The 18,100-nt window shown below is 43.3% G+C and overlaps 1 protein-coding gene across 1 annotated transcript in view; it reads right to left on the bottom strand.

The window, feature by feature from the left end:
- The window catches only part of coro7 (coronin 7), a 105,298-nt gene that overhangs the window by 56,798 nt on the left and 30,400 nt on the right, over positions 1–18,100 (bottom strand). The window contains exons 8-9 of the mRNA XM_071473625.1: positions 17,910–17,993; positions 17,130–17,212 (exon numbers count right to left, since the gene is read on the bottom strand). Coding sequence (XP_071329726.1) covers positions 17,130–17,212; positions 17,910–17,993 — 167 coding nt within the window. The remainder of the gene's footprint in view (positions 1–17,129; positions 17,213–17,909; positions 17,994–18,100) is intronic.

Raw genomic sequence — 18,100 nt, 5'->3', positions numbered from 1 at the left:
AGGGATATACCGTGGTGCTCAAATAACTTTCAAAAGGTCTCACTGGAATGATTGCAGAGAGGTTTGGATGTCAGCTAGCCCTGAGAAAGGTTGCTCCCCTCACATGGCCTTTGCAAGAAAACAGCTGTGATGGAAAGCGATGAGCAGCTGTTCTTGGAGCTAGTAGTTAGAAACACAGAGACAAGCAAGGGGCTCAATTTTAAAACTCGGTGGCGAGTTCCAGTGATCATCACCAATGGTCACAGTTGCAGCTTTCTTGTTTGTCGGGATCTGAAAACCTCAATACCTCCAGCAAAAAACATCTCCACACGTAGGAAACAAGGAAAGTGACAGTAAAGGAGCTCCAAAGCATTTTTATCTAGTAAAGGGTGTGTTTTCACACTTTAAATATACTTGAAAACCATCCTTCACTTAATCTCCCATGGCTGGGCACAGCAACATATTAAAATGACCATTGGGATGCATGATCCGATGAAGTCATAGTTTGTGCTCATTTGTCAGTGCAAGGGGCCACACATGCATCCAGATGAAGGTGGGGGTCCGCAGCAGGAGATGATGATCTTGACGCAGCCTGCTCGGCAGAGTCCCCTGCGCTGATTAAAACAATATTACTCAGCGCATTATTTGGTCTTTCCACATCAGCAGAACTTCTGCTGACCCAGCAGAGGAAACACACGGAGCACACACACACAGACTCGCACTTCAAATAAGGTTAAAGTAAGGGCTCTGTGGTTGTTTGTTATATGCTGTAAAAAAAGTAAAAAGTAATGTGATATTGAGTTCACCTCAGGTAAGCAGCTGCTCAGTCTGGGCATGCTATAAAGTATAATTAAGTATTATTTCCTGTATATGAATTTAACTGCAGCATCTCCCTGCTGTTGTAAATTTGCATCCACAGCTAAATCTTGAAAACAAAAAAATGGTCAAAACACCATAAAAGCTACAGTAGACATTACAGCTTTTAGAGCATGATCTAAATATTAAAATAAGAGACATGCAAGGCTTCTGCATTGTGAATTGAAACTGATCTTGAATCTTGAGCCTACTAGTTATTTTACATAAAAATTACAGCTCCAATCCACCAGATCAACACCTAAATTAAATCAGCAAATAATCTTTCTTGTGCTTGTACATTTCTTATTTGAACAGGCTGGAAAAGATGTGGGAAGCATAGTGGCTGGTTTGCCTTGGAAACCACTGTCCAGTCTTTCCTATCACTCTCTCCAGTCTCCTTTTTATTCCTCCATTTCCCATATTTCCCAGATGTACAGCAAAACCTGCAGAAGCAGAACGTTTAACTAATTTTCTAACATTACTTTAGAGTAACACACTGACAAGGAGCAAGCCAGCCAAAGCCTTGAGGGTCAAGCATTCAGGCCTCTGATACATCCCCCTGAAGACACCAGCAGACATTCATCAAACGCTGCTGTGTACACATACTGCGCTAACTTTCAAACTCTGCTTGCATCATGCCTGTGCTGTGTATACACATCTGCAGATTCCACGTTGTTTGTGGCTGGAGCTCCTGTGTAATCTCAAACTGAGCTGAGCTATGCTGTAACGTGGGTGGGCATATTACGGGTACAGGCAAGTAAAGAAAAAAGAGGAATCCCACTCAAATTGTAAGATATCCCGAGATCAATGCAAACAGTGGAAATAAAATAATACTGCTTTTAGAAATCTGGAGGTCGGCATTTAGGTGTGGAATACTGTATATTATTATTCCAGTTGGATTTAAATTATTTCTACAACACTGGAGAATTGTGTGTGTGTGTGTGTGTGTGTGTGTGTGTGTGCATATGTGTGGTGAGTGGAGGGTGGCGACAGGCACGGATTATGTGCCTGTAATCCTTTTCATCACAGTAGGTGCTCATGGTATCGCTGTGCTAGACAGAATGATTTACATACATCTCTTACAGGATAGGAACCTCCCCACACGTGTAAGTGGATTACATGCCACAAGTTAAGTTTTGTAGGCTTTCATAAAGAGTTTTCATGAAGCTGCTCCTGACATATTATTTGCAAGGATGATGGTTAAGAGTTAGAAATGTGTTATTCAATAAGCTTAAACTGTGTGTGCACATGCAAGGTCAACCTCAGTGACCCCCCCCCCCCCCCCCCACACACACACACACACACACACACACAGACACACACACACACACACACACACACACACACCCAGCCCAAACATAAATGTTCATCGGCAAAACATAATGGCCGTCTGAAACATCCTGCTACCACAGGGCTGAGGCCACCTGACCTCTGACCCCTGCATGTGAACTCCAACCCTAAAGGAATGGGCCATCAACTTCCGGCCAACAAACACCTGTTTGTTCCTCACAGTTAATGACACTCTGAGGGAAGGGTGTGTTTTCGGAGCGACTCTTTACACTCAAACACACAAAGTGCTGATCTGCTAATCTTGTCCGCAGGGAGGGTCTGGACAGTCACAAGTGTCTGGGTGCTGATTAGTAGTGAGCTTTTGAATGAATAGCAGACCAGGATAAGGCTGATTTTTACAGGCTGCTGTCTGGTAATCAGGGCACTGGTTTACATATCCTGACCAGTTGGGGCTAAACACAGACAAACATGCACACGTCCTTTTATAGATCTTAAGTCAACAGTGTTATAAGACTTGTCATATTAGCAATAGTGAAGTTGTGCAAAAGATATTTTAAGTAAGTAGAACTTAATAAAAAGTTGATCCTGTTCAAAGATGACGGCAAAAAAAAATTGTCTGTCGTCTTTCAAAATGTTGTCAACATGAAAAGACGGGCAATCCTGTGCATGAACCACATAAACAATGGTTCCCAAATCAGTCCAGACCTCCTCAGACAATAAATACATCCAAATCCCAGAAGACCTCAGAAGAAGAAATTCAAAGGGAGATCACCCCCTCCTTGGACGGCTAGGAGCTGTTCGTGGGGGTAAAAACATGTGTTATGCGACTTATATGTGGTGTGTTTTTTTGCTTTGTCAAAGTTACTGAATTGTCATATGTAAATGCAGTTGTGAATAGGGACTGTTTTCCTTGTTTGCATTGCATGCAAAAGGTCTTTTTTCAAAAGAGTTTACAAAGAGTTTTGTTTTGTTTTGGGTTTTTTTTTTTTTTTTACTGGCTAAATTTCCTTCTTTTCACAACTGGCACATCTGACCACATTCATGTTTACTTTTTGTTGATCTCTCCCAAAACTCAGCTCATGAATCAAATGCTTTTTGCTAACCGACTCTCAAATCTCCTGAGCTTCTTCGAATGCACAACCGAGAGTTTTCAGAAGTGTCCCCGTTTGCAGTTGAGTTTGCAGCACTGAAGCAAAAACAAGAAGTCTTTTGCATAGCAACTGCAGGGACTAAATGGTCACTGCAAATCTGAGAAATCTGAGCAAATCTGATGCAAGTTGAAGTCTATGCAAGATGACTCAAGTCAACCTAAAGATTTACGATATGTTTAGGTAAATGATAGGCAGTAATTTTAAGTATACACAATTTGTATTTCATGAACTAAAACACGCAAAACCACCAGTATGGCCCTTTAAGTATGGCCTAAGCTCTTCGCTGCCTCAGTATGTGGACCTGCAGCCACAGCCGACCTCTGATCCAGTCCAGTTGCAGTGACAGATGCCAAAGGCCACTTACAGCACACAACTGTCCAGGGCTTAGCCAGGGTCGAAGAGGGCATTTCTTTGAGAGAGGGTGGTGTGCCGGGCTGGGTGGTGCTACGATCACTATAGCACAGTGAGAAACTAGCCACCACGCAAGACAAACATAAACAGGGGCACCCGCTGGGCAGGCTGACGCCGCGTGCCTGTGTGGGTGCCTGCCAGCCCAGACTGTGGCCTGGGGGTGTGGGCACGGCGGCCGAGCACCCTGGTAGGCACCCCATGTCGATGGGTTCACCCCAGTGGAAAGTCTGCATCAGCCTGCATGGAGCCCACTGTGGCTGAGAGAAGGTAGCGATTCACCAGAACCCCCACCCTCCCTCCACTAATGTAGCCATCACTTCCCAAGTGACCACAAGTTAAATGTATCCTCCAGGCCCAGCAGAAAATAGCATAACTGTGGGGAGGGAGACAGAAAAGGGAGAGAAGTGGGGGGCGGGGGGCTGATATAAAGACATAAAACTAGACGGTTTGAGGAGAAAGACGAAGTGATGAATGGATAAAATAAGGACTGGAGTTATTATGGTGCGATCAAAAGGGAAACAACTCAATAAAACAAAGGAATGAACACTGAGATAAGAGGGAAGATATGGAGAGACACAAGAAGACATTGAAGGGGGGTCTGAAAGATGGATGGAGCACGGCTTCAAACGACAGCAGACGGAGATGAAGAGAGGGGGAGGGGGTCTCTCCAGTTCAACCACCACATATTTTCCCTCGTAAGGGATATAATTTACACAAACCCACCAAAGGTCAGGAGCAGAGCACGCGGTGCCAACTCCATCTCAGCAGCCAACACATTTTTTTCCCTCTTTCTCTTTCTGTCTCTCTTTCCCTCTGTCCCTGTCTTTGTCGGTCTGTCTCTCTCTGTCTCTCTAAGCATCCCATCCTTTCCATCTATTTTTATGGGACTTACTCCAATCACTTTGGATTTTAGGTTAGGAGATGGTTGTGTGCGTTCGTGTGTGTTATTCCAAGGCCATATGTCTTTTAGCAATCTTGGTTTTTTGCAGTACGTGGTTGGCAGGCAATGGTATTCCACTCCTGTGTCAGTGTCTTGTGTCTCCTTCTTCATTATGGCCAAAACAGAGAGGGAGATGAGAAGGGAAGAAAAGTAAGCTTAACAGAAAAGGTGGAATGGGTGAGGCATTCCATATAGGCTGGAGAAAGGAAGGTTTATAAATACTTAGATAAAGAGAGGGCAAAAGCATGCTGGTGAATTACAAAGCCTTAACAGAGAAAGAATGAATTAGTTTCAATGCATCAGTAAAAATTCAGGGATTTTCAAAGTCTTGACACTTTGAGCTTCTCCATAGTCAAATAACCCCCCAACTACAGTCTATATATCTACAAGTTTTCAACACATGGTAAATATCTTTATATGAATGGGAAGTGAAAACTTTCATTGTTCTGGGAATATAAAAACCTTGCTGATGGGACATTCTCAGCATAAATAACGTCAAAAGTGCTACACAAACAAGTTAATATCAATGGATTTGCAACTCCTATTATAATTCTTTGTCTTACTCTATTTGGGGGATAATCATTCTCTTAAGTTTGAAAGTATCGTTCCCAGAATGCTTTGGTGGATGTAAACAGGAAGTATAACGTTGCCATGGAGTCGGTTAGTTGCACTGTGGGTTACATCTTGAGCCCTGTTTCTTTTGTTTGTTTGTTTATTTATATTTCTTTACATTTTGGCAAATTGGCACCAATAACTGCTGAAGTAGCCATTAGCTGTTCCTGTTTGTAAACTTAAAAAAACTTAAAAATGTGATGACTCTCAGGCAAGCTCTGGAGTCAAAAGGAGTGTCTTTTTTACATGATTTCTGAGGCGACATTTATTTGCAATGAGAGATAGTTAATTATCTTGAGAAATGTAAGCAACGCTGAATCTAAAACTATGTGCATCATGTCTATGTGTTCACATTTTACAGAGTTATATTTCCAAAAAGGCATTCAAATGCTGATGCAGACTGCTGCTGCCACCCAAAGGGATGCAAGCTTGAAAACCTGCGTACTTCAACAAAAATGCTGTTGGATTGTCAAGAAGCATCTAGAGACACTTTTTTGCAAGCATCTCTTGGTTATGCAATGCTTGGCCAGGTGTGCAGAGGTAAGAATGCAGGATTCTTCCCACAACTGCTTTGTGTATAAAACCAAATGAAATGCCTTTGAGGAGAGACTGTCCAAAACTGTGCACAGTTATCTCCATCTCACTATGACGGCAGGTTTTTCACACCGCAAGTGTGGCCATTTGGAACAGATATAAACAATTTTGCTGTCAGATGTGGGCAGACGACCGGCTGTAGAAAATATTTTGCTTCAAACATACCCCTGTCTTAAGACTACCAGCACCTGCAGAACAGGGGATGTGAGTGGAGTGAAGAGCAGCTTAATAAAAAGACACATCATCTCTGCCACAAATCGCTCAGATGCCACTTGCACAAAGGCAAAAAAAAAGAAAAAAAAAAAAAAATTGTGAAAGATCTTGCAATGTTTTTTTTCCCAGTTAGACGTTAGACTGTGGAAGCAACATGGAGGATGTCACATCTGATAAGAAAGACAATGAAGGCTGTCAAAATTCCAATACTGTGAAAAAATTGTTTTTCTTTGAGAAAGGACAAAGTTGGGAGTGAAAAATAAAAAACTGAAAAACTGGAGACAAACACTGTTGCAGAACAAGGACAGACAGTGCTCCAAAAAAAACTGAGGAAACATGACGTCTTCCTCTAACCAACAGTGAACAGAGCAGCCGAGTGTCATTTCTAAAGGCGAGCAGGTTGGACGAGGTTAGATGTTCATCACTCAGTTCAAAGTAGAGACATTGTGTTGACAAAAGACTGATGCTGGGCATGAAGAAAAAATGAGATGGCATGAATGACTGAATTTGCTGTATGTGTTTATGCCCCTGTGTTAGTTTGCACAGTAGCTAGCTCATAGCTGACTGTGGAGACAGTGCACAGCCTGCCAGGTCACAGCTATGAGTGCCTACAGCTTCACAGCAGCAGTGGGCCGTGGACGGACCATGATGGCCAGGATGTGTGGAGAACAGTTAAGAATAATACACACCACCTCATCAGTGCACATGTGTATAAATTTCTATCGCCATTCATCCATCAAGCCTGTGTTATTTTCAGTCTAGTGCTGATGAAAGGTTTTTTCCCCTTTTACACCACCCAGGCAGGTCAGAGTGAAAGACCCAGCAGCTCACCAGCTTTGTCCCTTTGGCCCTTTAAGGAACAAGTGGTCCCTTAAATATTTCCCTGCAACTGGGCCTCCCTCTTTCTCTGGGCTGGACCTCTGGTCAAGCATGTTTGTCTAAGGTGCTTTGTGAAGGAGTTACTCTTTCACCCTCTCTCTCCAAGACCCAATCCACACAGCTGGCACATAAAGAAACCCACTGGAAAGGAAAAACTGCAGGATACAGTAAACATGTAGGTACAACACTGGGAAGGCATAGCAGCTATACAATGTCTGTTTTACAATGGCAAAATACTTGTGACAAAAACAAGTTCCTGGTTTTGAAGGAAGGAATAGAAACTAAGAGAGCTGAGAGCTATAAATAATTAAATAAATAAATATAAAAGCAACTGAATTAAAACTCATAAGAAAGAAAGAAAGAAAGAAAGTAAAGTAAAGAGGTAAAGTGTACTATCTTGTTAAAGTATCACCTATGCTGCGCTTGAATGCATGGCTACACAAAGACATGGATGATTAAGTCTATGTCACTCCACCTGTCAAATCCTGCTGAGTGATGATGAATACTGTTTGGCGATGGTCTGCCTGTGCTGAAAAAGGTATAGAAATGGCAGATCCGTCCAGGCATGTATACATGTATACATGTGTGTGTATGACAGCGTGGCATGTAAACGCATTTGTGTGTGTGTGTGTGTGACTGACTGATCCAGCTTGCCAGTAGGAATGCAGCCCTCCAAGCTCATGGTTGGGCTACTGTGTGAGAGACACCTGTGCCCTACATGCCCTCAACACACACACACACACACACACACAAGCATGCAAAGTACACTGGACGAGTGCCCCTATGTTGGGGTTAATGGCAATGCGAAATCTGGCATGCCCTATGCCCTCCCACACACACAGCTCACTGGATAATGGACCAGGACAGGAACCACTTTCAGGATACTTTTGTAATTAGAAACCAACAAACCAAGGCATGGCAAGGCAAGTTTATTTATACAGTACATTTCATACACATAAGCAGTTCAAAGTGCGTTACATAAAAATAGAACACCTAGCCCTAACTCTAACCACTCCTTCCCAACCATCCATGGAGGTCTGTTTGCCTACACCAGTGACTGCAACACTGGCATGTCCATTTTTAGCCAAATACAACAATTTAACAGGTGCCACATTATATGAAATGGCAGATTAAGATGCTAAATTAGCCTTGTAGTGTTTAAACTAAAGACGCCTTAAACTTAAACGAGAAGTCTGCCTTCCTCATCATCTTTTGTTGCCAGAGGAAACAAGTTTTGGACAAAAGACGGCAAACGCACAATAGAGGGCTTACACACCCAACTTTTACAAGACCTCTACCTCCCACTTGTCCCCCAACTCAGTCCCTTGACCCCCCCATCCCGCCTCGCACAAGGCACCCATACAATAGCTGGCTGACTAATTGACCTTGCTGAAATAATGTTAGCTGGCCTCATACAGAGGACTTTGATTTTATGTTAGAGCAGGAAAGTCCACAGAGGTTTCTTTAAGAGCACACAGACTTAAGACCTACTAGTGTTCCCCCTGAGGGTCCTCCACCTTTTCTTCTCCTCTCCCACTCAAACTTGCTCTGCACAATGGGAAAATTATTTCCTAGCCACCACCACCCCCTGAACTCTCCCACCAATTACATCTTGATGAAATTTTTTTAATCTGCTTACGCCAAGTGCACTTGCACAGTTGCACACACACACACACACACACACACACACACACAACCCTGAGCAGAAAAGCCAGGCAGGTCGTGCAGGTGCAGAGCAGCTTTTGTTGTCATAACATTTCCATAGAGACCAGTGAAATCTGACAGGCGGTGATGCTGTTCAGTCCTTTCCTTGCTCTTTTCCGCTCCGTTGTCCACCTACCACTCAGCAACATGTGCGCACATATGCACACATGAGGGCAAATACACATAACAGTGTAAATATGCAGACTACGCTCGTGTCAACCTCTGGTGCATCAGCACAATGAAAACACAGTGAGGCATTAGAGCATCCAATCATATGATCTGTCATGTAGTGGCAGCGCGCGCGCACACACACACACACACACACACACACAGATGATGAGCAGCAGCATGCCTGAGCACTTTTCCCATTAAACTAACCGTGGCATATTACTCCTGCCTCACTGACACTGACATGTTTCCACAGTGTGGGCAGACAAATAGGGCCCACATGGGAAGTGACATCAGCCAGGGGGCACGTGTCCCACCTGTCACTGACCAATCAGGAAGCCTCTTTCATAAAGTATTTCCTTCTGTTTTCTCAAAGTCAGCAGAGTCACTGGTTTCTATCATGGAAACATGATCATAAAAGCGAATACAATGAGCTGACAATCCACCTTGCCTGCTCTCCCTATTAAACGATAGGAAAAGTCGGCTCACTCAAACTCACTTTCAAAAAAAAGGGACGTTGGGCTGGTTTTGCTATAGTTCCAGATGTGGATGAGTGCTGTGCTGATCTTACACAGACCATTTACTCATGGGAAAAGTCATTTGCTGAGACATTATGAGATTAGCCTTGCCATCACTGCTGGCGATCATGATTGGCTCTAAGAATTTGGACAGCGGCACTTGGGGTTTTTTTTTGTTTTGTTTTGTTTTTATGGCTGGTTGTGAAATAAAACAATGATTATGGTGTTCAAGCGCCAAGTTTCAGCTTCAGAGGAACTTATCAAACATAATGAGACGGCAGGCTGCTCAAATGTTTCTTGAGCAGGTGTGTTTCATGTCATCATTAATTGATGCACATCAGAATTAAGGGAAATGTGATGCTTCTGTTTTTACGTATGGCATTTTTCATTGGAGTTTGGAGGAACAAAGAAGCCATAACGAGGCTGAACAATCAACTGGTTGGCATGAAGACAGTGTTATGGACAGATGAGACAAAGATCAGTCTGTGCTTGAGTGGTAGAAAGATTAAAGCATGAAGGAGAAAAGCTAAAAATTGTGATCCAAGAATAACACCTCACCACTTCTGTGAGCAGTTGCAGAATGAAAGTAGACTCATATCAGGAAATGAATCTAAACCCATTGGACAACACAGTGCTTCATTATGTGGAATGATCCTAAACACACAGCAAAGTCAACAAGGAGGATTTTTTAGGGTTAAATAGTGAAATGGTCTTGGCCACCAAATACAGAACATGAAGAGAATATTTAGTTTATACTGATTTATTCAATTATGGTTAACTCACTAAATCATATCATGGGAGTCAGTGTAATATCCACACAGTTTATATGCTGGATGTAAACAACCTCAAATTAAAGCTGAAAGTCAACACAAAAGTCATTGTTTCCGTTCAAATCCAATGTACTGGACTACGGACTCTACACAACTGCACAGCTACAGCAAAAACTGTGTAACTCTCCAAATACTTTCCGATTGCATTGTAAGCTTAAACAATGATAAATCAGTTGGCTTTTTGTGTTGACAAATCAGTGGATGTTAGAAAAAACACAACTTTTATCTATTTTAGAGGGTCCATCCCTCCCATATGTGTGCCTATACATAGTAACCCCTGTTTGTCTGTGTGCATCAATATTGCGGTCTCTCTATCACTCCCTTTGTACCTTTGTTATGCTTTGTAAGGCTATGAGGTGTGCAGTGACAGGCTGCCAATCTGCAGCGGTCCCAGAGGCAGCAGCGGAGGCCAGGCTGCAGGGCGGGGGTGGGCGGAGTGCAGGGCAGAGGAAACCAGCTACTAATGAGAAACACACTTCTCTCCATCGCTCAAATTATTCTTTCTACCACAGCAGAGAGAGGTGGCAGGCATCCAGGAGGTGACTGGCGTCCAGAAGCGAGGCATGATTTAAAAACGGGAGCTCTGCCGCGCTACGGTTCCTGATTTTTGTGAAAGGGACAATCATGCGTCTTATAAAACAAATACATGTGTTGAAAGAGTGTTGTAGAAGGGGGGGGGGGTAAAGAGAGTACGAAATAGCAGACAAATTAAAAAAAAAAAAAATACACATAAAGGAATTTGAAAGCGAGCAGATGAAATGGATATACCAGAAGGCTTAGAAAACAGTATCCATGAAACTAAGGATAATTATAGAACAAATGCAGCACTAAGTCAACCCTGTGGATATTCACACAGGCTACTCCTTGTTTGGAAGATCTCCTTGAACCTGCCATTGAGGCAACTCCACAAATACTATCCCCTTGCGCTGATACTTAATAGCAGTGTGTTTATTTATCTCTTAGGATTGCATCCATGTGTTGTGAATAATAGCCTGTGCTGGTTCCACTTTAGTCCAGCCTTCCTCACATCTCTATCAGAAACTCAGCTACTGGATATCTACCCCACCGAGCAAAGAAAAGTGCTGAAATGGACTTGAGATGGCCAAACTAGTGTGAAGGCTTTTGGTAAGGCAAAGATCCCAAATGTTATTGCCAGTGCACTTTTAATAAAGGGGGGGGGGGAAGAAATTTTTCCAGATGTTGGAGAAAAGCAATATGTGCAGCTGCAAGTGCAACTCCACGGCTGTTTTTATAAAGGATGGAAAGTGAAGTCTGACACTGTCTCAAACTCCAAAACTGAGATAGATGAGAGCGAGGTTCCAGAAGAAGCCTTCACATTTTGAGTCATTTGTGCAGTTGTCTTAACAGCATTAAGACGTTCGCAAATGCCACATAATGAAGAGCAGCTTCCCTTGACAAATCATCTCAAGTTTAGTCTGCATAATATTATAAACCAAACCATAAAGGAAAATAAAGAAAAGTAAAGGTTAATGGAAGAAGAGGAGGGGGCGGTAGGAAGGAAGGAGGTAGCTGAAGGTGGGAGGGAGAGACTTTTTCTATTTTTCCTTCTGTGGTGGGTTCACACAAAAGGGTCCTTCTGATCCCTGGAGTGCTGAGCACATACCTGCGGGATGAAATCAAAACCCTCTGTGAATTATATTAAATATCCCCTGCCAAACGCTCCACATACTTCCACGTCTTTTTTACCAGTTATGAAAGGCTCCATTAGGCTTTGCTCTTTAAAAAAAACAAAAACACTTAATTAGAATACCAGACACCAGCACCTTCAAAAACTCAGCTCACTGTTACCGCTTCATCTCTGGAGGATCGAGAGAAAAGTGAGAAACAGAGGAGTGTGGGGACAAATGGTAACAAACAACAGGTCTAATAAGAAGCCAGATGAGGATAAAGAAAGGATTCACTGAAGGATGACGGCTGTATTTATTTCTGACAGGTTAGTGAGGCCCAGGAATAAATTAGCTGATCATGGGGCTTGAAAGAGCAACAGACGTCACTGAGGAGTTGTTAAAGAGTAAAAGAGGGTTCGGGTTGCCACATGAGCTTCCATTAAAGGTCCATGAACATAACAGAGAGACAATATCTCAAAAAAATACATATAAGAGGGGATTTCAGAGCTCCCTCCTCCTTTTTCATCCTCTTTTCCTGGTCGAACTCCCCCTCCACCAAATCACGAGCTGAAACCCCAAATGACTAACAGATTCCAGACACCATGTTTCAACTGTCAGAACACACAGTTCAGGTTCTTTGCCAAAGCGTGTGCGGTCACATCTTTACCCTGTACCATCCCCCAAGGCCATCCTGGAGAGGGGGTGCAGCAGCTGAACTGTTGACTTGACCCCGAGGATCACCTTAAGACTGTAGCTTTGTCTTTCTCTCCACCTTAAACATAAGTTCCTGAGCTGGACCCAAACAACAAAGCTCTATTTTCTCTTAGAAAGTGAACTCCAAGAAAGGAGGGAGGTCAAACTATCGTTCAAACATTCTGTGGCATTTTTTTTTTGGTCTGGTTTGGTTAGCAGTGCTGCAGCTGCACCTAATCCCCACAGGAAAGCCTTCAGCTGGGACTGATTTTAGAGCGCCTGGGCTCGAGTAGGAGAAAGGGGGGACTGTTCAGTAAAAGGCTTGTTTCCTTCTGGGGCACAGGCCTCTTTTCAATCCATCTGATTAAAGGGGGTTTGGCTCAATTACACCCAATGACTGGGCCTTGCTCTCAGGCACGACCCTGGTGGAAAAACACAGAAATAGATGGTGGAGAGTGAACAGAGGTTGTGAGCACGTGCATCACACCTGGGGCCCTCCCATCCGTCCAATGCAGAACTTCTCTCTCTCTCTCTCTCTTTCTCTCTCTCAGCTAACACCACAGTCTGTCAGCATTGCTTGCCTCATTGGGAGTGCTCTTTGTGTAACCCGTGACTTGGGTTGAGTAAACAGTGGGGTCAGCTCTCCAGGGACAGGCTTATGTCTTCTCCAATCGGCAGGCTGGTTACTGGTGGGCACCAGGTCACAGCGATCTGTTTGAATCAGCCTCACGCCAGAAGAAAGACAGAGCTGCAGAGGTACGCCAACACGAGGAGTAACTGTGTGTGCATGTGTACATGTGCCCACTTTTATGCGTTCATGTGCCTGAGGAGAGGAGCAGAACATTGGTAGTAACTGAGGACTATTATGGAAGTTACGGTTAAAGCCAGCACTTTCTCCGAGGTTATTATTTGGTCATGCTGAATCCTGACCAACCAACAGACCCTCGGAGAACTCGCTGTCAGCTTTATAACACGATTACAAGCTACTATACAGGCACGCATCATTAAGACCTTGCTGTATTAAATCTGTGAGTGCGGTGAATCTGTGTGCGTTGTTGCTAAAGCAGGGGAGTATGGATAATTATCATGACGTCTCAAGCATTTACACGGCAAGCTGGTTGCAATCGTGCCCAGTTGTAAAGTTCGCTGATTGCAGCTGGCTTGGAGGCCCTATTAAACTCATTATTATAATTCAGGTTTATAGAGGGAAGAGTATGAGGGAGGGAGAAGTACACAGAGATCCACGCTGTTCTCCAATGTCCAGATCTGCAGCTTGTACGGAAAACGGGCCTGCAGTAATAGCCACCTTTACACAGTTAAAAACACCCCTCGCAGACTCATCACCCTCCATGCCTCAATTTTTCAGTCTCCATTTCAACCCCGACCAAAAAATAAACATTTCCTCTCCATTATTCGCCATCCAAATTATATTCCACCCACAACCCCATTTCACTGGCTCATGCTCCTGGGCCTCTTTATGTTGTGACACTCCAAAGAAAACAGGCCTACTGAATGTTGTGGACGAGCACAGCTAACCTGATACGAGCCAGCTCGCTCCTCCAATTACACAGCATGTTTACCACGGCCCTTTTAATTAAAAACAGGCCAGAAAAAAAGAACAAATCCATCTTTATATGCACCTCAGGCCTAAAATGACAGGGAGGAAATGCTCCACTATGGATGTTTGACTTTGAGCTTCCTCAGCTGCTCATGGTTCAATCTATCAAATGCAGAGAAAAATGGAGACAAGGTCTCCTTTTGATTATTGCATTTTGTCTTTTTCATAGCTGCTTCGTCACACAAGAGACATGCACTGAGGCAATGCTGAACTAAAACAAAATTCTCCACAGAAAACCCACCATGCTAACAAACAAGAAACAAAGAATTAAAACCCTGACGGCCAAAGGGAACTTGAGGACAGCCCGTAACTGAAGGGAACAAGCTGAATGATGGAAAGTATGGTGCCTTTGCCTAAGAAACAACTCTGCACTGTGAGATACTAAGTAAATAGTGGCTAGCATGCCTGGAAGGAGGCCCAGACACGAGCCTCTGTCCCCCAGATGTATTATAAAACAGATACAGTAAGACTGAGTAAACAGCAAGCAGTAATGTACATTTTGACCTTGCTCAAAACCTCCAAACAGGCCAGTCTCGCTCTTATCAGTGACTGCTGATTGCAGACTGCGTCTAGGAGCAATTTAGCTTTATAAAGTGTTTGGCCAGCGCTTTGGTGGATATGACTGAATAAGACACAATGAATACATTTTCCCCTCAATTTAACTCCTGAAGGTTTGTTTACTTTTGACAGAGTTTTGGATACTTCCCACTGCAGAGATTACCAGACATGAACACAGCCTCAGCTTTTAACATCAGTTTGGGTCAAAAGCCCAGACGGGACCTTGGTCAAAGCTGCAGCTACATTTAGAAAGAGCAAGCAGCATGAGGGAGGAGGGTGAGGGATAAAGAGTCCTTTACAGACCTATTTAACAAAAGACTAAAGAGCTATACTACTATAGAGCTTGATGAAAATGCGGGGGCACTAAAGTTGCTGTACCAGAGAATATAGCTGCTCTGCTTTTGAGAAAAAAATGAGAAATTTTAAAGAGCTATCTTTTCCTGGCTCAATATAAAACATCAGGGGATGAAAAGCAGTTGAAGGGTGAAGGCGCTATTGCAGAAAAGAAGACATGAGAAATAAGAAGGATGGAGAAAAGAAAGAATGGCAGTCTAGGGCAAGGTATCATCTGTCGTTTGATTGTCTACCTGTTTTATATCAGTCCTGGTCTGCAGGCATATGGAGCGGATGTGGCCTTGGGAGTGATAGCTCTCTGACACACCATCTCGGCATATGATAGCATGATTGAAGTGATTTAATACAGGACATACTGCAGGCAGGTCAGCACGCACCCTCACAATTACTGAACGTCCAATGGAAAAATCAAAGTATTGCAAATGAACTAGTATCAAAATACAGGAAACTAAATTCAAAGCTAATGAAATGTGTTCAATAAGTCTGAGATAATCTGCTCCTCTGTTTATTTAAGAAAGTGTAGACAGACTCAGAAACAACCAGACAGTGGCTGAAGAAGAAGGCATTGGGAATGCTTAACAGCTTGTCCCCAGATGAGCAGGACAACTCAGTAGAAACCTTCACACTGTTGGTACATTCTCTTCGAGTTGCACCGTCATCACACCTACAAAACAGTGGCTCTTGAGTAAACTTCAACATTCCTCTGACTAGGAGCATAGGCACCAGGGAGACAACTCTTCCAGTTAAATTAACTAACCAACACTGTGGGGTTCAGAAAACACCCAGTTCCTCATGTGCTCTATATGAAAGTGTCTTGTGGAGACTTTTCCAGACATCTTGTATGAATATAAAAAAAAACATATTTGTTTTTGTAATAGGAAATTAAATGTGGCATCACTTGCATCAGATATCCTTTGATTCCATGAAAAGTTTGCTGGCACCAAACAATGCGATGGATGTCAAAGAGGCCCTGAGACAGGCAACTATCTGTCTCACTCAAATGAAAGAGGAAGTGGAGGAAATGGAGATGAGTGGCAAGCGTGAGGGCAGAGGGAGGAGGGAGAGCGGAGGTTGTTATTTAGGACCCCGCTGTGTCAACTCTTAAATGCCTCAGTCTCTCTCTCACACACAAATTCCAAAAAGGAAGGAAAAACAATGGCTGCTTCCCTATAATAGTCTTGGGCTCATAAAAAACTGCTCTTACTAGTTACAAAAATCTACCTTGTACAATGTCACGCTTTCTGCAACCAAACATGGGCACATACGGACGCTCAAATACCTGCACCAGAGAACAGATGTGGAATCTGTGCTGCCACAGAAAAGGCAGAACTAATGCACGTCTCTCTCTCTCTCTTTTACTCCTCTGTGCTGCTACCTCACTGCCTTTTTACAGTAATATTCATGATCATAAATTTATTCAGTCCACCACAGCATGCTGCATGACCTAGTAAAGTCTGGTCCGCTCTGGTTTGGTTTGGAATGACTTGGCTCGGCAACCTGTTTATGCTAAAATGGATGAGCTGGATCTGACAAAAGAGCTCTTACTCCCACCCCCTCTGTTCTCTTTCTTCCTCCATCCTTCCATTCCTTTCCTCTCTGGAGCCCAGCCGTGCTCCCGCTCTCCTCCTGTCCTCGATGGCCGTGTTTGGAAAAATAAACCAAGCGATAAGAAAAGGTCAGGAGCAGAAATGACAAACGGGGAGCTGAAGGGAGACGTGTCAATGTGTCTACTGCTGCTGCCTGACCCTTCACAGTGGTTATGGACAGAAAGACACAGAGCACACACTTCCACACACTCTTTCCTCAGCTGAGAGAGGACAGGAGTCTCTGTGTGTGTGTGTGTGTGTGTGTTAGGCTCTGACCCAGGAAATGGCAGGAATGTGGAGGGACAGTGTGAGAGCTCTGGGAGGTCTGCCTGCCCGTACAGCCGTGAGGAGGCTTCTCAATATGTGGAGGCCATCCATACCACACACTAATATCCACATACCACACGCACTCACTGTATGCTAAGTATGTCAGATCACACAGAGAGGCGCTCTGTGACTCTCACTGACGAACACTTGAGACTGTCAGTGTCACGACTGGGCCAGTCAGTTATGGGGGGGCAGTGGTTGCACACTGATGTTGTACTCACCCACTGGAAGTGCCGAGTGAGACAGAGGTGACAGAGGAGCTCAGCTTTCTACTGTCCCACAGCCTCACCTCCCGACTACGCATCTACACACATAAGAAGATGAGACATTAAGGAACAAAGGCAGACACCGAAAAAGACAGAGCATACATACAAGGGTTAAACCAATAAATTCTTTTTTTTTTCCATATATTGGGCTGATGGCTGTAGCCACCACTGACAGGTGCAGTCTCTAAGTCTTAATGTCATCTCAAGAGGAAAGGCAAAACATTGGATTGCAGGTTTTTTTTCAGCATTAAACAGTGTACATTCATTCCATTATGAAAAAATATGTATATTATCAATTTCATAATTAAAATTCAAAAAGTAAATAGGGTCAGCCAGTTAGTCAGGATTGATAATACTAACAGTGCTGTTGAATATCAAGGCTAACGGCTAAACTGCCAGACCATGTTAAACATCAGCCTTACTCTGAAATCAATGTTCGCTTTGCACCTCAAAAGTCATACATACCTCTATTACTCCAGTAATTTAGTCTGGATGCAATATTGTTCAAATTTAACAATTACATTGGTTAAAATTGGTTAAGTTTAATTTTGATAATACTGAACAATACTGGCACAAAAAGTGGCTGATAGCATCTTATTGCAATCTATGTGTCTTTTAAAAAAAAAAAATATATATATATATATATCAAACCACCTATCACATACACATACATTACTCTGGTCTATATGAGGCGTAAAAAACACACTTAACAAGTTGTGTCTAAGAGTCACTCACCATGTCAAAGCCAGTGGTCAGTAAAAAGTCGTCTTTAGCCCACAGGATGCGTGAATCCTTGTTGTTTTGAAGACTCTTGGCACTCTATGGGACAAACAATGCAAGGTCATCACAATTAGACACATTAAACATATCTAACACTTGACTGCTGACTTCATAAACTCAACGTCTCTGTGATGTACCCTAAATTT

Source organism: Trachinotus anak, unplaced genomic scaffold (genome assembly GCF_046630095.1).
Source record: "Trachinotus anak isolate AG129_WGS33_773 ecotype Australia unplaced genomic scaffold, CSIRO_AGI_Tana_v1 ptg000003l, whole genome shotgun sequence".
NCBI lineage: Eukaryota > Metazoa > Chordata > Actinopteri > Carangiformes > Carangidae > Trachinotus > Trachinotus anak.
The sequence above is the reverse complement of the archived record's forward strand: the minus strand, read 5'-3'. Positions and strand labels throughout refer to the sequence as shown.